Source organism: Salvelinus namaycush, chromosome 7 (genome assembly GCF_016432855.1).
Source record: "Salvelinus namaycush isolate Seneca chromosome 7, SaNama_1.0, whole genome shotgun sequence".
Classification (NCBI taxonomy): domain Eukaryota; kingdom Metazoa; phylum Chordata; class Actinopteri; order Salmoniformes; family Salmonidae; genus Salvelinus; species Salvelinus namaycush.
Genome location: NC_052313.1, coordinates 53,645,244 through 53,666,696, shown reverse-complemented (window position 1 = coordinate 53,666,696; position 21,453 = coordinate 53,645,244). Strand labels below are relative to the sequence as shown.

Sequence of the window (21,453 nt, the reverse complement as noted above, 5' to 3'; positions counted from 1 at the left end):
ATAGCTTTGACAGGGGATGTGTGTACAGCCTATGCCTGCCACTAGAATGCATAGGAGACTTGGAAAGGTTTCTCAACTCAGTCTTAAGCTGGCTTGTATGAAAGACCATGAAATCTCAAACATTCCATATTCGTGATAAAAAAGCAAATAGGTAACAATTTACTCAAAGTCAATCGGTATAATGCTTCTTTGCTGCAATTTTTGAACAGGCTGAAAATATCTGTTTAGTCAGGGTCCATCAGAGACGATGGTAAGACGTTATAAGAGGGTCATACATGCTTATGACAATTCTTTCAATGCAATACACCTGTTGGCTTTAAGTGAAGTGTTACTAACAAATCTATGTGAATATAACAGATATGTCATATTTATTCACTGTGTAATTGATGTACTTTAACCTTGTCTTTTTTGTAACGACAAAGCATTTATTTAAATAAAGTTATGTATTGATGTATGGGAAGGTTTGTTATGTCTTTTGTTTGCTCTATGCTGTGGAAGTAGGGTTGCAAAATTCCGGTAACTTTCCCCAAAATTGCCAGATTTTCCAGAAATCCCAGTTGGAAGATTCCCAGATTCAGGAGGGAATAAGCAGGAAATCCAGAATCCTCCAATGAGGATTTCTGGAAAACCTGCCAATTTAGGGGAAACGCTATTTGTAAGCCTTAATGCAAGTTCCCTATACACCTGCTGCTGGCTTCAAATGATTGTCTACCAGAAGATCCAGTTACCATAGCTACCATACCACATAAAGAAACGTAGAAGAATTTCCATACATACAAAGCAGTGTCTGCCAACCGCCATGAAACACCTGAACATAGACAATCATGTGGGTTTTGCTTTGAACTGGGCTGTAATCATGAAATGGGTTGTACCATGAAATGGGTTGTACCATGAAATACGATGGCTTATCTACACCTAGACCTCCAGTAAGAAAATGAGACAAAAGATACCAGGGCATAAGCCCGAATGAATACACAATCAACGTACAGGAAGTTACCATCCATTTAATCACGTACTTCATCTTATAACAAGACGTTCTTTATCACAAAACAATTCTACATTTCTATTTGTGTTCCTATTAACGAGAAAATCTAAAAACGTGTATTTGTGTTTGTAACAACAACACTTTGTCTATGTGGTTTTCCTACAGTGTATAGAAGACGTATGTGTATTCCAAAGGCTATAGAAGGTAGGGTTCATAGTTTTAGTAGCCTACCAACCTGAAGGCGTAGAACACAGTAAAACAAACAAACGGTAGGCGGAGTTGAGTAGACAACCACCAAACATTTGACATGTTCACTTCCCAGCACCAGAAAGTAAGACACTTGGGCTGCGTTTACACACGCAGAAGATCTGATCTGATTGGTCAAAAGACGAATCGGTGGCAAAATATTAGAATTGGGCTACCAGTGTAAACACAGCCATGCAAACACTAAGTAAGAAAGACACTAATCCCTTAAAGCGTCAATTCACCGTTTTGTTTTATGCTTCACATATTCACCTTTCAAATAACTCAAATCATTTTTTCATGATAACATTTCTCTAGATACCCTACAACAGATACATTGAATACAAGAGGTCCATAGGGGTGAATACTAATTGCCAAATGTGCATATCATTGGAATTTACGTGCAAATAGCCCATTGACATCAATGCTTGATTTTTACACAAAAGTCTGAGATGGACACACAGATTTCTAGTTAGAATTCAGCCCATAGTAAACATTCTTCTCATTAGACTTTGTTCACCACAGAAAAGCTACGAGAGGAGGGAAAGAGAGAGAGATCAATGAAAATACCAGTTAAACACTGACTTCCTTTGAAATTGCAAAGAAGAATGGATTTCATCTTTGTTGCTTGTCACATCCTATGCCCTTGCAGTGGAATTTGTTCTCAAGCCAAGACACATTATGGTGGTTACATTGTACGATATCGCTGAGAATTGACTTAATACCAAACAAAACTATACACAGAAACAGAAACATTTTGATAGCTTACTTAAGTGTTTAGAGTACTGCTTCCTCTGTTGTGTTTTAAGACTCAGGCCGATCAAAGGGAGAATCAGGGCCGTACTATTTCTGGGCTGAGGCGAGGGTGTCCATCTCTGGTCCTCTAAGGTACTGGCTGCAGTTTGGGTCTCCCCTCACGGTCGGTGCTGATGGGATGGGCCGACCGGTGTGTGGGTTGATGCACCAGCACTCCCCCCTCTGGCCGTGCAGAGACATCTTACACTGAAACACAGAATGAACATGTGTTTGTGTGTGTGTCTGTGTGTGGATGCTTCTGGGCCATAGAGTAAGAGTGAGTAGTCACCTGTTTGAGGTTACACTGCCCCCTCTTGTCACAGTTGGGGATGTGCAGGGTGTAGTCACCTGTTTGAGGTTACACTGCCCCCTCTTGTCACATTTGGGGATGTGCATGGTGTAGTCACCTGTTTGAGGTTATACTGCCCCCTCTTGTCACAGTTGGGGATGTGCAGGGTGTAGTCACCTGTTTGAGGTTACACTGCCCCCTCTGTCACAGTTGGGGATGTGCAGGGTGTAGTCACCTGTTTGAGGTTACACTGCCCCCTCTGTCACAGTTGGGGATGTGCAGGGTGTAGTCACCTGTTTGAGGTTATACTGCCCCCTCTTGTCACAGTTGGGGATGTGCAGGGCATACAGGTCTTCCAGTGGGCCTCGGTTATCTCTGAAGGGCATCTTAGATATCCTCTCCAGCACCTGGTCCAGCTCCTGCTGACACTGAATCTACAGTACACAACAGGCAACACCAGTCACATGATTAATAGCCTGGGAAATCTCAGACCTTGGAGCAACAGGCAACACCAGTCACATGATTAATAGCCTGGGAAATCTCAGACCTTGGAGCAACAGGCAACACCAGTCACATGATTAATAGCCTGGGAAATCTCAGACCTTGGAGCAACAGGCAACACCAGTCACATGATTAATAGCCTGGGAAATCTCAGACCTTGGAGCAACAGGCAACACCAGTCACATGATTAATAGCCTGGGAAATCTCAGACCTTGAAGCAACAGGCAACACCAGTCACATGATTAATAGCCTGGGAAATCTCAGACCTTGAAGCAACAGGCAACACCAGTCACATGATTAATAGCCTGGGAAATCTCAGACCTTGAAGCAACAGGCAACACCAGTCACATGATTAATAGCCTGGGAAATCTCAGACCTTGAAGCAACAGGCAACACCAGTCACATGATTAATAGCCTGGGAAATCTCAGACCTTGAAGCAACAGGCAACACCAGTCACATGATTAATAGCCTGGGAAATCTCAGACCTTGGAGCAACAGGCAACACCAGTCACATGATTAATAGCCTGGGAAATCTCAGACCTTGGAGCAACAGGCAACACCAGTCACATGATTAATAGCCTGGGAAATCTCAGACCTTGGAGCAACAGGCAACACCAGTCACATGATTAATAGCCTGGGAAATCTCAGACCTTGAAGCAACAGGCAACACCAGTCACATGATTAATAGTCTGGTAAATCTCAGACCTTGAAGCAACAGGCAACACCAGTCACATGATTAATAGCCTGGGAAATCTCAGACCTTGGAGCAACAGGCAACACCAGTCACATGATTAATAGCCTGGGAAATCTCAGACCTTGGAGCAACAGGCAACACCAGTCACATGATTAATAGCCTGGGAAATCTCAGACCTTGAAGCAACAGGCAACACCAGTCACATGATTAATAGTCTGGTAAATCTCAGACCTTGAAGCAACAGGCAACACCAGTCACATGATTAATAGCCTGGGAAATCTCAGACCTTGGAGCAACAGGCAACACCAGTCACATGATTAATAGCCTGGGAAATCTCAGACCTTGGAGCAACAGGCAACACCAGTCACATGATTAATAGCCTGGGAAATCTCAGACCTTGAAGCAACAGGCAACACCAGTCACATGATTAATAGTCTGGTAAATCTCAGACCTTGAAGCAACAGGCAACACCAGTCACATGATTAATAGTCTCTGACTATTACACTGGGGCCGAGCTCCCTGCCATCCAGGACCTCTATACCAGGCGGTGTCAGAGGAAGGCTCTAAAAATTGTCAGACTCCAGCCACCCAAGTCATAGACCGTTCTCTCTGCTACCGCACGGCAAGTAGTACCGTTGCACCAAGTCTGGAACCAACAGGACTCTAAACTTCTACCCCCAAGCCATGAGGCTGCTAAATAATTATTTGAATAGTTAACCAAATAGCTACCCGGACTATCTGCATTGACCTTTTTTGCACTAACGTTTTTGACTCATCACATACGCTTCTGCTACTGTGTACTATCTGTTTGCTTATTTCTAGCTATATGTACATATCTACCTCAACTCCGGGGAGGGTGCTCTTCAGAATATATTACGAGTTTGGTTTGGACGGGCTTAAAATGCAGACGGGATTTCTGCTCGTGAAAAACAACGTTGTAAACTTGTAACGCTAACGTTAGCTGTCATGGCACAAGCAAACAACGTTGTAAACTTGTAACGCTAACTTTAGCTGTCATGGCACAAGCAAACAACGTTGTAAACTTGTAACGCTAACGTTAGCTGTCATGGCACAAGCAAACAACGTTGTAAACTTGTAATGCTAACGTTAGCTGTCATGGCACAAGCAAACAACGTTGTAAACTTGTAACGCTAACGTTAGCTGTCATGGCACAAGCAAACAACGTTGTAAACTTGTAACGCTAACGTTAACTGTCATGGCACAAGCAAACAACGTTGTAAACTTGTAACGCTAACGTTAACTGTCATGGCACAAGCAAACAACGTTGTAAACTTGTAATGCTAACGTTAGCTGTCATGGCACAAGCAAACAACGTTGTAAACTTGTAACGCTAACGTTAGCTGTCATGGCACAAGCAAACAACGTTGTAAACTTGTAACGCTAACGTTAACTGTCATGGCACAAGCAAACAACGTTGTAAACTTGTAACGCTAACGTTAGCTGTCATGGCACAAGCAAACAACGTTGTAAACTTGTAACGCTAACGTTAGCTGTCATGGCACAAGCAAACAACGTTGTAAACTTGTAATGCTAACGTTAGCTGTCATGGCACAAGCAAACAACGTTGTAAACTTGTAATGCTAACGTTAGCTGTCATGGCACAAGCAAACAACTCACTTGTCAAATACACTCATTGAAAATATCTAGCTAAAATACACATTTTGTGTCCGGTGGTAGGCTAATGTTTGCGTCAGGACATGAACGGAAAGGCTCTGGACTGATTTCCTGCTCGAGTCCCATTTCCGCCTCTTGTCCCAACCGATGCTGGTACTGTCAGCAGACATGTGTGCTGGAACACTGGATACATTGTGGGAGGCAAACCGTCGGCCTAGGGAGACTACATGATTAATGACCCAGCAATACCTTCAGACCACTGTTTGAGAAAATAAATAAAACATTCTCCAAAATCATCTTCAAAGGTTAAGAGCTGGATTCTCGGAGGAATAATAATCCACAGGAAATGAAATGAACAGCACTACCAAAATATAGAATACAATTATTAATTCACATGAAAATGAATAATGTTTCCCTCACAGGTATAACTGAGAGTAAATTATATTTGCATGACTAATTCTATTCATGGATTATTGCCAAAGCACCTGATCGCCCTCTTTCTCTAGGTGTTATGGCTTCATCAATAGTAAAACAATTGGAATGTTCATTTTTTTGCACTTACAGTCTCTCCTGATGGGTTTTGATGTGTTGCCAAGACTCGCTAATATCCGGGGTAAATGGTTCTATTTTAAACTTGGCATCCGTGAAATGCCAAAATCATTATCCTCAAGGAAAATCACTCAATGTGGGAAAATAAGTACTGGTAGTAGTTTATAATAACACCTTGAAATAAAGCGCTTATAATAGATTAGTGAAGCGTTTATTCAGGTAGTGCTGGAATGTCTACCAATGGCATGTCCATCATTTTGTGAGAAATTACACTGGTCACTCAAAACATTTACAAAGCATTTATAAAGTATAAATAGCGCTCACTTTAAATGAGGCCCCACAAAACAACTTAACTAATGATTAGTAGATGGTTTATAAGGACCGATATTAAACATCTTATGAACGATCGTGTTAATTATTATGACATAGTTATTCATAAATATGTGAATACCTGGCTTACTAACATTTACAAATGTGGGCGTAATGATGAATAAACTATTTATTAATCCATTATAAATGCTTTATTACAAGGTGTTATTATAAAGTGCTACCAAAGAATTTTTCTAGGTCGGTCTACAACAGAACGCCAGGCTCGACTTCAAGGAAACAATACAGAGTTTTCAACAGTAGGGTCTTGTACTGTCATGTGTGAAACATTTACATCTTCCCCATAGTCACGTTCAGTACGCTTCAAATGGGGGCAGATGTTGTCAAACGGAGGGCTATCTTGTCCAATAGAAATGCTTACCTACATTTTCCGATTGAAAAAGCTGGCCTTAACTGTGCAAATTGGCAGTAAGACATTGTTAGCTGCTGGACACCATCAGGTCTGCTCCAGAAGATGGCAGCAGTGCACTAGGTTCTGTTAAGACCGACTCCTTCCTAAAGGGACATGGACACTGCTAATCATGATCCCAGGTTCACTAACTGTTTACTAACAGATGCGATCCACTAATGGTCTCGGTTTACTAAGGTAGCGTCTCAAATGGCACCCTATTCCCTATATAAGGATAATTATATTAAGGGAATAGGGTGCTATTTGGGATGTAGCCTAACTGTTTACTACTAGGTGTTTACTAACCTGCTTGCCGCGGGGAGTTTTGGGGTCCTCCGGCTTGTTACTCTTCATCTTGGTCTTCATCTCCTGTCGGTGCTGGCGCATAGCGCTCTCCTTGGGCCCCAGCCATGGGTTGTCCTTAGTGGCCTTCCTCAACGGGGGGATCTCTGTCAGGCTCGTGTCCAGGAGGTCCACCTCCTCCCCTGAGGGACAGACACGCACGCAGACACAGATACATGCACAGACTCACACACATGCACATACGCACACACACACACGCACACACACACACACACACACACACACACACACACACACACACACACACACACACACACACACACACACACACACACACACACACACACACACACACACACACATACAAAACACAGTCAAAACAGCTCTATGGAAACCAGTTCCATTAAATGAATTGATCGTTCATTACAACACTGTCATAACATTGTCGTTATATTGTCATTACATCACAGAAAAGCTCAACCATTTGAATGATTAAGTATACTGCACATTCCTTCATGAAATGAGAAATGATAGGGCCAGCAGGTTGGCTTTAGTACATTTGGCAATGGCATACATGGTGAATTTTTCAGCGGAAATAGATACATCTTTAAAGGTGCAATATTTTGGACCTTTTTCAAAAATATTGTGAAATATTATTATTTGTTTATTTTTTACATTTTAACATCCAAGAATGAGAACCAATAGTGAACATATGATTCTGTCTGTGTACACTCCAGGTTTATTGGCCACTGAAGAGATGAAGAGCTGAAGACATAAGACTTTTCTGTTAACTCTGGGGCACCTTCACTTGCTATGACGAGTGTCCTCCTCACCTCCAATGTCAAGGCATGTCATGAATGGGCACTAGCTCAATTTCATGTTCGACTGACTAGAACGAAAGCTTGAACAGCAACCACCCAGAACTAACACACCACACTATCTGGGGAAGGGAGGTAGAAGTCCTCAGCTGTTTGACCAGATAACGTGTGGTTAAACATCAACCTCTAAAAGCCTCATTCCAAACAGATATGAGAACAAACAATGCAGGGGGCCTGGCCCTGCGAGTCCACTAGCTGTCCATGCTATTCCTGGTGGCTGAGGGCCCACTAGCAGCTCTCCCAGGGCTCTGGGACCGTCAAAATGGAAGAATAACAGAAACGGCAGGGGAGAGGAAACAGTTGGCTGGACCTTGTTTTGAGGAAATCTTAGATGAATAACCTTTCAGAGTAATGTATTGTTTACAAACTCTCTGTACTGTCAGGCTGTCCAGTGACATACCACTATTAACGACAGAGGGGGGAGCAAAAACTGTGTTTCCAACGGCGCAGTTGAATAATAACAACCCACCGGAAAACAGAACAATCAATAAATGGGTACATAACCCGACGCAAACCAGACATAACGTGCACAAGCACTTACAACACAAAAAGGTTTTGGGTCGAGAGCCAGACCCGGTCCCCCGGTGCGGTGGCGGTCCGCGTTCTCTTTTTGGCGCAGCACGGCCCGCTGTAGGTGAACACGGACAGCTTCCCATGTCTCCTCCGCGCGCCTGAACCAGTCATCCACCACAGGAGCCTCGGTCTGACTCTGATGCCACGGTGCCAGAACCGGCTGGTACCCCAGTACGCACTGGAAGGGAGAGAGGTTAGTGTAGGAGTGGCGAAGCGAGTTCTGTGCCATCTCGGCCCAGGGCACGAACGCTACCCACTCCCCCGGCCGGTCCTGGCAATAGGACCGCAGAAACCTGCCCACATCCTGGTTTACTCTCTCCACCTGCACATTACTCTAGGGGAGAAACCCTGAAGTAAGGCTGATCGAGACCCCCAGACGTTTCATGTACGTCTTCCAGACCCTAGACGTGAATTGGGGACCTCGATCAGACACTATATCCTCAGGCACCCCATAGTGCCGGAAGACGTGTGTAAACAGGGCCTCCGCAGTCTGGAGGGCCGTAGGGAGACTGGGCAGAGGGAGGAGACGACAGGACTTCGAAAACCGATCCACAACGACCAGGATCTCGGTGTTACACTGTGAGGGGGAGATTGGTTTGAAAATCCACCGACAGGTGCGACCAAGGCCGTTGTGGAACGGGTAAGGGGTGTAGCTTCCCTCTGGGCAGGTGCCTAGGAGCCTTACACTGGGCGCACACCGAGCAGGAGGAAACATAAACCCTCACGTCCTTAGCCAAGGTAGGCCACCAGTACCTCCCGCTCAAACAGCGCACTGTCCGACTGATCCCAGGATGACCAGAGGAGGGTGATGTGTGGGCCTAATAGATCAACCGGTCACGAACAGCAGACGGGACGTACATACGCCCAGCGGGACACTGGACGGGAGCGGGCTCTGCACGTAATGCCTGCTCAATGTCCGCGTCCAGCTCCCACACTACCGGCGCCACCAGGAAGGAGGCGGGGAGTATGGGAGTGGGATCCATGGGCCGCTCCTCTGTGTCATACAGCCGGGACAATGCGTCTGACTTCACATTCTGGGTGCCTGGTCTGTAGGAAAGGGTAAACACAAAACTGGTGAAAAACATGGCCCACCTTGCCTGGTGAGGGTTCAGTCTCCTCGCTGCCCGGATGTACTCCAGATTGTGGTGGTCAGTCCAGATGAGGAAAGGGTGTTGAGCCCCCTCAAGACAATGTCTCCACGCCTTCAGAGCCTTGATGACAGCCAACAGCTCCCGGTCCCCCACATCATAGTTTCGCTCCTCCGGGCTGAGCTTCTTCGAGAAGAAGGCACAGGGGCCGAGCTTCGGTGGCGTACCCGAGCGCTGAGAGAGCACAGCTCCTATCCCAGCCTCGGACGCGTCCACCTCCACTATGAACGCCAAAGAGGGATCCGGATGGGCCAGCACGGGAGCCGAGGTAAACAGAGCCCTCAGGTGACCAAAAGCCCTGTCCGCCTCACCCGACCACTGCAAACGCACCGGGCCCCCCTTCAGCAGTGAGGTAATGGGAGTCGCTACCTGACCAAAACCCCGGATAAACCTCCGGTAGTAGTTGGCAAACCCTAAGAACCGCTGCACCTCCTTTACCGTGGTGGGAGTCGGCCAATTACGCACGGCTGAAATGCGGTCACTCTCCATCTCCACCCCTGAGGTGGAAATGCGGTACCCTAGGACGGAGACGGACTGCTGGAAGAACAGGCACTTCTCAGCCTTGACGTACAGGTCATGCTTCAAAAGGCGACCAAGCACCCTGCGCACCAGGAACAAATGCTTGGCGTGTGTAGCGGAGTATATCAGAATGTCATCAATATACACCACTACACCCTGCCCGTGCAGGTCCCTGAAAATCCCGTCTACAAAGGCCTGGAAGACTGATGGCGCATTCATCAACCCATACGGCATGACGAGGAACTCCTAGTGCCCTGAGGTGGTACTGAAAGCCGTCTTCCACTCGTCTCCCTCCCGGATACACACCAGGTTGTAAGCGCTCCTGAGATCTAGTTTGGTGAAGAAGCACGCCCCGTGCATTGACTCAATCGCTGTGGCTATGAGCGGTAGCGGGTAACTATACCTCACCGTGATCTGGTTCAGACCCCGATAGTCAATACACGGGCGCAGACCTCCCTCCTTCTTCTTCACAAAAAAGAAACTCGAGAAGGCGGGTGAAGTGGATGACCGAATGTACCCCTGACGCAGGGATTCGGAGACATATGTTTCCATAGCCTCCGTCTCCGCCTGAGAGAGGGGATGCATGTGACTCCTATCTACCAGGAGATTTATCGCGCAATCGCCCCGTCGATGGGGTGGTAATTGAGTCGCCTTCCTTTTGGAGAAGGCGAGAGCCAAATCGGCATATTCAGGGGGAATGCGCACGATGGAGACCTGGTCTGGACTCTCCGCCGTAGTAGCTCCAACGGAAACCCCTAAACACCTTCCGAGCACTCTCGCGACCACCCAGTGAGAGCCCTCTGTGGCCAAGAAACAGTGGGGTCATGACAAACTAACCAGGGTAGGCCTAGCACCACGGGAAACGCAGGAGAGTCAATAAGGAAGAGACTAATTCTCCCCTCTGCGTCACCATGCCCAGAGGAGCGGTGGCCTCCCTGGTCAACCCGGACCCTAATGGTCGACTATCTAAGGCGTGAACGGGGAAAGGCACAGCCACGGGAACAATGGGGATACCTAAACTATGGGCGAACGAACTATCTATAAAATTCCCAGCCGCGCCTGAATTGACGAGCGCCTTATGCTGGGAATGCAGGGAAAACTCAGAAGTTACATACACAAACATATGTGTGACAGAGGGCTCTGGGTGAGAATGGTGCCGGCTCACCTGGGGTGACGCAAGAGCGCCCTGCCTGCTGCCTCGATACCCAGAGGAACCAACCCAGCACTGACCGGCAGTGTGACCTCTGCGGCCACAGATGGTGCACGAGCTGGAACCCTCTCCTGTCTCCCTCCGCACCGCCCCTCCCAGCTCCATGGATATCGGAGAGGGGGTGCGGGGGGATGGAACCCACAGACCCCAATCTGAACGTCCGCGGGCAGCCAGCAGGTTTTCCAGCCGGAAGGACAGGTCCACCAGCTGGTCGAACGTGAGGGTGGTGTCTCTGCAGGCCAACTCCCGACGGACGTCCTCGCGCAGACTGCAGCGATAATGGTCGATCAGGGCCCTGTCGTTCCATCCCGCGCCGGCAGCCGCTGGGCGCTCCTCGTCCCCTGCCTCAGATGGAATAGGGGTTCACCCCTCAAACTGGTCCAACGCTGCATCTCCCTCTCTCCACACGGCGTTTGCCCACTCCAGGGCTTTCCCGGTGAGGCACGAGACGAGGGCGGACACCCTCTCACGGCCCAAAGGAGCCGTGTGGACGGTTGCCAGGTACAAGTCCAGCTGCAAGAGAAACCCCTGGCAGTTCGCAGCCGTCCAATTGTATTCCTGGGGAAGGGAGAGACGAATCCCACTGGGACCAGGAGAAGGGGGGGGCGCGTTGTGGAGACCCCGGCTGTGCTGGTGGAGGCGCTGGGAGAACTCCCTGTCTCTCCCAGCGGTCCATTGTCTGGACAACGCAGGCCATGGCGGTGCCAAGATGGTGGAGCATTGCTGCGTGCTCCCGGACGTGCTCCTCCACCCTTATACCCGGGGTACCTGTTCCTGCTGACTCCATAAGTTCGGTCCGGTATTCTGTAAGGGGGGCGTACTGGCGGCAGAGAAGTCAGACGCAGGAGAGCAAAAACTGTGTTTCCAACGGCGCAGTTTAATAATAAAAACCCACCGGAAAACAGAACAATCAATAAATGGGTACATAACCCAACGCACACCAGACATAACGTGCACAAGCACTTACAATAAACAATACCGGACAAGGACATGGGGGGAACAGAGGGTTAAATACACAACATGGAATTGATGGAATTGAAACCAGGTGTGTGGGAAGACAAGACAATACAAATGGAAAATGAAAAGTGGATCGGCGATGGCTAGAAGACCGGTGACGTCGACCGCCGAACGTCGCCTGAAGTCGTGACATCTCCTCATGAAACTATCAGATCTAACTTCAGCTCTCCTCATGAAACTATCAGATCTAACTTCAGCTCTCCTCATGAAACTATCAGATCTAACTTCAGCTCTACTCATGAAACTATCAGATCTAACTTCAGCTCTACTCATGAAACTATCAGATCTAACTTCAGCTCTCCTCATGAAACTATCAGATCTAACTTCAGCTCTACTCATGAAACTATCAGATCTAACTTCAGCTCTCCTCATGAAACTATCAGATCTAACTTCAGCTCTACTCATGAAACTATCAGATCTAACTTCAGCTCTACTCATGAAACTATCAGATCTAACTTCAGCTCTCCTCATGAAACTATCAGATCTAACTTCAGCTCTACTCATGAAACTATCAGATCTAACTTCAGCTCTCCTCATGAAACTATCAGATCTAACTTCAGCTCTCCTCATGAAACTATCAGATCTAACTTCAGCTCTACTCATGAAACTATCAGATCTAACTTCAGCTCTACTCATGAAACTATCAGATCTAACTTCAGCTCTCCTCATGAAACTATCAGATCTAACTTCAGCTCTACTCATGAAACTATCAGATCTAACTTCAGCTCTCCTCATGAAACTATCAGATCTAACTTCAGCTCTACTCATGAAACTATCAGATCTAACTTCAGCTCTCCTCATGAAACTCTTTGTGCTCTCAGTGTCTTTGCAGAACAGAGGGCAGAAGTCAACTGGAATCAGGTGTGAGACATGCACAAAAACACACACACTTATACATCCCTAAACACACACACACGCACACAAATTATGCTGTTTTCATCTATTAGATAATCCCAATTTTCTCCAACTGTAATTCAGCTTCAGCTACTGAAACTGATTTCAGCTTCATGGAGGAAACCTGAATGTCAGTTCCTATTACCTGGGATTTCCATTTAACTTCAGCCCTTCAACTGTCTTTTCTCACAGGAGGGCTTTACCAAGTGTTCTGTGCCAGGCTGTGCCAGTGTGACTATGGGTTAGAACCTGGTCACACACACACACACACACACACACACACACACACACACACACACACACACACACACACACACACACACACACACACACACACACACACACACACACACACACACACACACACACACACGGACAGGGTCAGGCCCCCCCTCTAAGGGGGCCCCGTTCCTGCAGTACACTCTGTTCCACCGATCCACAGAGGTGGGCCTGGGCTTTGCAATGTCAACAGAGCTGCAGCTCCATTGTTTTTACTTTGTTGTCCATCCAGATGGCCCATGGATGGAGAAGGGGAGACTGGTTAGGTCAAACCAACACACATTCATGGTTCAAATGATCCCTTTAACTATCCCCTTTAATCTCAACTTATTGTGTAACAAATGAATATTACCTCACTCTAGGGCCAGCATAGTGATAATGATACTGTATTTCCCTGTGTTTATGTGTATATATAACGTATCACCTTCACAATTGACTGTACAGTCATGGCCAGAATGACACAAATATACATTTTCAAAGTCTGCTGCCTCAGTTTGTATGATGGAAATTTGCATATACTCCAGAATGTTATGAAGAGTGATCAGATTAATTGCAAAGTCCCTCTTTGCCATGCCAATGAACTGAATCCCCAAAAAACATTTCCACTGCATTTCAGTCCTGCCACAAAAGGACCAGCTGACATCATGTCAGTGATTCTCTCGTTAACACAGGTGTGAGTGTTGACGAGGACAAGGCTGGAGATCACTCTGTCATGCTGATTGAGTTCGAATAACAGACTGGAAGCGTCAAAAGGAGGGTGGTGCGTGGAATCATTGTTCTTCCTCTGTAAACCATGGTTACTTGCAAGAAAACACGTGCCGTCATCATTGCTTTGCACAAAAAGGGCTTCACAGGCAAGGATATTGCTGCCAGTAAGAATGCACCTAAATCAACCATTTATCGGATCATCAAGAACTTCAAGGAGAGAGGTTCAATTGTTGTGAAGAAGGCTTCAGGGCGCACAAGAAAGTCCAGCAAGCGCCAGGACCGTCTCCTAAAGTTGATTCAGCTGCGGGATCGGGGCACCACCAGTACAGAGCTTGCTCAGGAATGGCAACAGGCAGGTGTGAGTGGATCTGCACGCACAGTGAGGCAAAGCCTTTTGGAGGATGGCCTGGTGTCAAGAAGGGCAGCAAAGAAGCCACTTCTCTCCAGGAAAAACATCAGGGACAGACTGATATTCTGCAAAAGGTACAGGGATTGGACTGCTGAGGACTGGGGTAAAGTCATTTTCTCTGATGAATCCCCTTTCCGATTGTTTGGGGCATCCGGAAAAAAGCTTGTCCGGAGAAGACAAGGTGAGCGCTACCATCAGTCCTGTGTCATTCCAACAGTAAAGCATCCTGAGACCATTCATGTGTGGGGTTGCTTCTCAGCCAAGGGCGTGGGCTCACTCACAATTCTGCCTTAGAACACAGTCATGAATAAAGAATGGTACCAACACATCCTCCGAGAGCAACTTCTCCCAACCATCCAGGAACAGTTTGGTGACGAACAATGTCTTTTTCAGCATGATGGAGCACCTTGCCATAAGGCAAAAGTGATAACTAAGTGGCTCGGGGGAACAAAACATCAATCTTTTGGGTCCATGGCCAGGAAACTCCCCAGACCTTAATCCCATTGAGAACTTGTGGTCAATCCTCAAGAGGCGGGTGGACAAACAAAAACCCACAAATTCCGACAAACTCCAAGAATTGATTAAGCAAGAATGGGCTGCCATCAGTCAGGATGTGGCCCAGAAGTTAATTGACAGCATGCCAGGGCGGATTACAGAGGTCTTGAAAAAGAAGGGTCAACACTGCAAATATTGACTCTTTGCATCAACTTCATGTAATTGTCAATAAAAGCCTTTGACACTTATGAAATGCTTGTAATTATACTTCAGTATTCTATAGTAACATCTGACAAAAATATCTAAAGACATTGAAGCAGCAAACTTTGTGAAAATTAATATTTGTGTCATTCTCAAAACTTTTGGCCACGACTATACAGTAAAGCCAGCTCCATAACTGCTTCCCATTATCCTTTACAAGGCCTGCTAGGACTCTCCTCCTAGAATCACACAGTCAACACAGAGCAAGTGTGTTTACCTCACAGCCAGGCTATCTGGCCTGAGAGGCTCCTCCACAGCGTGAAGCTAGCTGGGGCTGGGCAGGTCCTGACACGTAGACACTGGCTGCACCCAGCCAGGCATCTATCCACCCCTGAACTGACTGACAGCAGGCTAAACCTGGGACTCTGGATGCGTCCCAAACAACACTGTATCCCTATATGACTCTGGTCTAAAGTAGTGCACTATATAGGGAAAAGGGAGTATTTTGCCATTTGAGACACACACACCTGGCTCTGGAGGACAGAGAGACAGGGAGACGGAGGCAAGCCAGAGCCCATCGAACCTGCAGGGCAGCATGGACAATTACAGCACACACATACAGAGAATAGAGAGAGAGGGGAGAGAGATGGTGCCCATCTTTCCCATTCCTTTGGGATTGAGGCCTGTAGACGTGACCTTGACATTAGACCACTTTTGAGGTCTGAAAAGACCAGATTAACTTTGAAGAGTGAACATATCCATATCTCCTTTATTAACAGAGATGATAGGACACCAGATTAGGGTTACATTTCCGGGACTTTCAATAAATTCTCTGGTTCGCCCGAAATCCCGGTTGGAGGCTCCCCCGGAGTCATGGGGGAATAATCATGATATCCAGAATCCTCCAACCAGGATTTCTGGAAAACCAGTGAATTTATTGAAAGATGAAAATGAATTTTGCAACCCTACACCAATCATGTGATCCAAGTCATGGCACCAATGTTACAAGTCAACTGGCCTTGATACACAAACCACCATCATACAAGGATCAATTCCTAAGACAGTAGCTCTGCCTGCAGCCATCGGGCTAGCCATGAACAACAGATCTTGGGTGATTGCAGCAGCCAAATGCATTGGCCTCCTTCTGTACACACATACCCAGCACTTAAATCTCCTTCAACTCCATTATCTTCGGTGAAGAAACATCAAACCATCTGGCGAAGCCAGCCCTATCCCCTGCAAAGCCCTTTCACAGGTCCCCTTCCAATCCCACTCAGCTCAGTAACATTTCAGACATAGCTTGTGTTTTCTCCAAGCACCGAAGAGGGAGGGAGGGAGTGGAGTGGAAGGAAGGAGGGAGCCAGCGAGAGAAAGAAAAAAAGAAAGGAGGGAGAGAGAGAGAGAGAGAGAAAGAAAGGAGGGAGAGAAAGAGAGAGAAAGAAAGGAGGGAGAGAGAGAGAGAAAGAGAGAGAAAGAAAGGAGGGAGAGAGAAAGAGAGAGAAAGAAAGGAGGGAGAGAGAGAAAGAGAGAGAAAGAAAGGAGGGAGAGAGAAAGAGAGAGAAAGAAATGAGGGAGAGAGAAAGAGAGAGAAAGAAAGGAGGGAGAGAGAAAGGGAGAGAGAGAAAGAGAAAGGGAGCAGGTTTATTCTGGAACGCATCTGAGGCACGCTGAGATTCTTAGCATGGCTTCGGGTGAAGTTGCAGCCCCAGGGGTGGATGGCAGTGATGCCTGTGTTTCAGAGAAGCAGGAGGGATTATCAGGGGCTATTTTGGGCCTGCGGGCACCGTCTAGAGGGCTGGGCACCCCGGCAGTGGACCCATGCAGGTACAGATGAATACCCCTCGTTAGGGAGCCGTGTTATTTCACCGCCCAGTTGCAGCCAGATGGTCAGGATCTGTTTTCCTTGTAAAGCTTTGAGAGGTTTTTGTTGGTCTTTTGTTGGGTTGTGGGTGGGGTAACCCTCCCTCTGTTGGATAAGTGGCAGCCCAACGATGTGATCCTGATGGGAGGATGAGTGATGAACCTTGGTGTGTCTCAAATAGCACCCTATTAAGTTAACCTTTATTTTAGCAGGGTCTCTTTTGCAAAGGAGTGCACTACTTTTGACCAGGGCCCATTATATGGAACCATTTGGGACGCTACCCTTCTCTTAAATATATTTTTTAATAGTATGTTTTTGTATTAGCGTGATGTATTATTGACTATGACGTGTCTTTACGTAATAATATGATATACTCCCCGTCTGCCTGTTGTGGAATCAATCACGCCCCAACGTCTCTATTTACATCATTCTCTGACATGTCACAGTAAACCGACTGTAGTTGTACCACTTGATATTGACAATGAGGGGCTACTGTCTAGGCGTAGGCTGGTGGACTAATAACGATGCACATCCACCACAGGGTTCAGGTAAGGAGGAGACACGGGGTGCACCACAGACACTGAGGAGGGTTTTCATATCAAGTCTTCCATGGATGAAAGGCTACATGCCAGTCATGCATTAAGGCCTGTATGGCATGAGATGATGAGCATGAAGGAATGCATATCGGGTGCTCTGCATTTCCCAGTGATCCAATCTTGGAGAATGCAGAACACGTTTTCCTTGGTTATAACGTGTGTTCACATAATAACAATAAGAAGTAAGCTTTATGCGACAACTCATTGCATTTGTGTGTATTACGTGTGTTCTGCCAGATGAGAAAGACAGGTAAGTTAAGTGACGATTATTTTGATACATGAGCGGATGTGACTGTTAACCAATGCGTTTTAGTTTGACTTATAAACTGATCCTATAAACTCCTCACAAACTCTTTATTAAACAAGCCCTTTATTAAACAAGCCCTTAATTAAACAAGCCCTTTATTAAACAAGCCCTTTATTAAACAAGCGCTTAATTAAAGTGAAGTGTTACTGCTATTAATTATCCCAAGGTTTACTCTGTTTCAACAAGCAGGACATGTGATGTAGCTAGGTTACCATGGCCTGAGATGTCATAGATTGTGGTTTCGCACATCGGCCTATTTAGACAATGAAAACGTGTAGGAAACGTGTGTAACTGGGGCTGCTTTCTGCATAATCTCGTGGACACACCAGATTGTGTCCAGAAGTTTATATCACTCTGCATACTGGGATGCTTAAACCTGCAAGATAGTGGTTAATAAGGGACTGTTTGAAAGGGAGTCATATAAACATTGCCTCATTTTTTTTACAGGTAATACTGTGAATTCTGTCTGAAGTACATGATAGTACTGTGTAACCCAGGTGTACATGATAGTACTGTGTAACCAAGGTGTACATAATAGTACTGTGTAACTCAGGTTAACATAATAGTACTGTGTAACCCAGGTGTACATGATAGTACTGTGTAACCCAGGTGTACATGATAGTACTGTGTAACCCAGGTGTACATAATAGTACTGTGTAACCCAGGTGTACATGATAGTACTGTGTAACCCAGGTGTACATGATAGTACTGTGTAACCAAGGTGTACATAATAGTACGGTGTAACTCAGGTTAACATAATAGTACTGTGTAACCCAGGTGTACATGATAGTACTGTGTAACCCAGGTGTACATGATAGTACTGTGTAACTCAGGTGTACATAATAGTACTGTGTAACCCAGGTGTACATGATAGTACTGTGTAACCCAGGTGAACATAATAGTACTGTGTAACTCAGGTGTACATAATAGTACTGTGTAACCCAGGTGTACATGATAGTACTGTGTAACCCAGGTGTACATGATAGTACTGTGTAACCCAGGTGTACATGATAGTACTGTGTAACCAAGGTGTACATAATAGTACTGTGTAACCCAGGTGTACATGATAGTACTGTGTAACCCAGGTGTACATGATAGTACTGTGTAACTCAGGTGTACATAATAGTACTGTGTAACCCAGGTGTACATGATAGTACTGTGTAACCCAGGTTTACATTATAGTACTGTGTAACCCAGGTGTACACGATAGTACTGTGTAACTCAGGTGTACATAATAGTACTGTGTAACCCAGGTGTACATGATAGTACTGTGTAACCCAGGTGTAACCCATCCCTTATATGCCAGGCTGTGAATACATAGAAACAGTCAGAGTAGAAAAGAAACAGTTTGAGCAGAGAAATATAGGATGGCGTCATGGCAATTCACTGTACTGTAGGCTAGGACTGTGGCATCTGGCTGTAGCAAAGCAGACTGCAAGTAGCTATTTCAGGAAGAGTTCCACCATAGAAATAGTATTAGAACACCACTACCTCCTAAGACCCAACTTATCTCTGGCTACATGTGTATGTGTAGGTTACTCCACGTGCATTTCTAGTGCTACTGTCTGTGGTGACCTGGCCCTAATCCGTTTGAACTTTTCAGGAATCACAGGTTCTCCTTTATAATCTAACCAAATGTTACATTTGGCAGATGGGGACATTGACATTAGGTTTAGTAGAAATCACACCATACTGAACAAGCTTCAACAAACACTCCATGACTAGTTGACAGTGGTTTGGGTCAAAGTACAAAGTCCAAATTGCCAATCAATGTGGCATTATTTTACTTATCTCTCCTCTCTCATGTTATCCAATTAAATAGGAATGTTTTGGGATTTCTGTGTAAAACACAAGCTGGGAATGTTATTTCAGGGTATAATCAAGCATACAGTATGTCTTACAGTATAGGCTGCTTATATAGTGTAAGATCTGTTATACAGGAATAATACTGTTAGGTAAGGGGGTCTATTGGATTGCAGCAAGGGACCAATAAGTCTACACATGGAGGTCAATAAGTCAAACTAGTCCAGTGTAGTTCTGGTTGTTGTTGGAGACTGATGGATGATACTACCTGCAAACGTTTCTTTCATTTGTGATTAGGACATATAGCCCAAAGCCAAATATAGGCTTATAGCATTTGCAACTCAATTCGGTACATATTAATAAAGGCAAAAGTACCTTGATAAAATTGTGTTATAAACGAGTTATAACTGTGTAATAACAAATAATTCAAATAAATAGGCGTTTTAGAGTGAGTTAATTACAGTTGAAATGTTTCTGTGAGCAAATGGACGCCAAAATCATTAGCTTAGACTGCTGCGAATTAAATAAATCACAATACGGTCCATGCTAAGGGCTGTAAGCCATCCCAATGACAGTGCAATTATTAATTAATGCCTACTACTGATCATACTTCCCAAACTTCCTCTCTGTTCCATTATAACATTGTAAATGTATCAAGCTTGTTGAAACTGACCGCTAAGTTGCTCCTGGCTCCCCGTGGGCTCGGTGACCACTTTGTGCCCGCACAGTCCCAGCCCCTGGACCAGCTGCTCGAGAGGCAGATCGGAGTCCGGCTTCGGGTAACACCGGAGACCGCTGGAGCATCTCGGGGTGTACACGCCGCATAACTCGCCCTCTTGCCGGGCGCACACCGGGCAGCAACCGCAGCCCGGTTCGCGCACTATCTCTGCACAGGTCTCGGTGAGCTTCGGGCACGCAGCCTGACGTTCGGCGGTACAACTCGAGCAACGGAAGACCATCTCCGCGAAAGAAGCGCCCACGAAAGCCACCGACAGCAGCAGCAAGCTGCAGCCTGAATACGATATCATTCTCGGCATGGAACTTCTTGTCATTTAATGAGGCGATGGAACGCAACTCCAGGTAAAATAACTGTGCATGCGAACAGGTGAAGCCAGCGGCTGGGTTGAGTTCTGCAGGGTCCTACCAACGGCAGGATTAACTGACAGCTCGTCAGACCAGTGGTGCGTATGGAAGAGCAGCAGGCAAACCCTAGCAGGCAATTTTGTGCTATGACGAAAATATTATATAGCCTCTCAAGTTTTCATGCACAAGTATACCTAAGACCAGTCCAAATGACTTGTTATTTTGTAATCAACTTACATTATGGTACTCAGCCAGGTGTCTCTGGCCAACTGTTGATGTTGATGAGGCCTGTATATAGATAGATTTGGTGATTTATTACAACAAGCAGAAATAACTGTCAGACAAACCCGAACCCACATAGGCTACACTGAAGTGATGCCCTATAAACTTTCTATTTAAAATGATTCTGAACAATGGAAACTAAGAAATGTAAGTACTAGATACTATCCTCATTATAGGCTATGCAGCCTATTTGTAATAGTACTATTGTTGGAAATGTGCATAAAATACACTGTACAATAGGGAAAGGCAAGAAGAGAATGTTCTATGTGGTAGTATCATGTAACTCACTGGAGGAAAACGAGGCAGCATTCCCATGGCTGGGCCTGAGACTGAGAGAGGCAATATTACATACTGTAGCATGTTTATTTTTATCAGCATGCACCCTCTCCCAGAAAATAAATAAATAAACAAACATAAACA

The 21,453-nt window shown here is 45.9% G+C and overlaps 1 protein-coding gene across 3 annotated transcripts; it reads right to left on the bottom strand.

Moving 5' to 3' along the window:
- Window positions 1-984: 984 nt before the first annotated feature.
- LOC120051450 (insulin-like growth factor-binding protein 2-A) lies at window positions 985-20,833 on the bottom strand. Of its 3 annotated transcripts, XR_005477263.1 has the most exons (5): window positions 20,342-20,814; window positions 6,774-6,952; window positions 2,606-2,746; window positions 1,998-2,230; window positions 985-1,758 (listed from the first exon to the last, which is right to left on the bottom strand). XR_005477263.1 is itself a non-coding variant. In XM_038998311.1 (4 exons), exons 1-4 carry the CDS (start codon window positions 20,718-20,720, stop codon window positions 2,072-2,074), a joined length of 858 nt encoding a protein of 285 aa, XP_038854239.1. In that variant the 5' UTR covers window positions 20,721-20,814; the 3' UTR covers window positions 985-2,071. The 3 variants fall into 3 exon arrangements, 2 of the variants coding, with proteins under 2 accessions (XP_038854239.1, XP_038854240.1); XM_038998311.1 differs by having other exon boundaries at window positions 985-2,230; XM_038998312.1 differs by lacking the exons at window positions 985-1,758; window positions 1,998-2,230; window positions 2,606-2,746 and adding an exon at window positions 5,205-5,357 and having other exon boundaries at window positions 20,342-20,833.
- Between the last annotated feature and the right edge of the window lie 620 nt (window positions 20,834-21,453).

Bases quoted from the DNA above. Each gene is read 5' to 3' on its own strand.
- LOC120051450 (XM_038998311.1), bottom strand. From the start codon at position 20,720: ATGACAAGAAGTTCCATGCCGAGAATGATATCGTATTCAGGCTGCAGC. The intron at 2,747-6,773 runs GTTAGTAAACAC...TGTGTACTGTAG, and splicing joins AAACTCCCCGCGGCAAGCAG to ATTCAGTGTCAGCAGGAGCT. The intron at 2,231-2,605 runs GTGACTACACCC...TCTGTGTTTCAG, and splicing joins GGCAGTATAACCTCAAACAG to TGTAAGATGTCTCTGCACGG.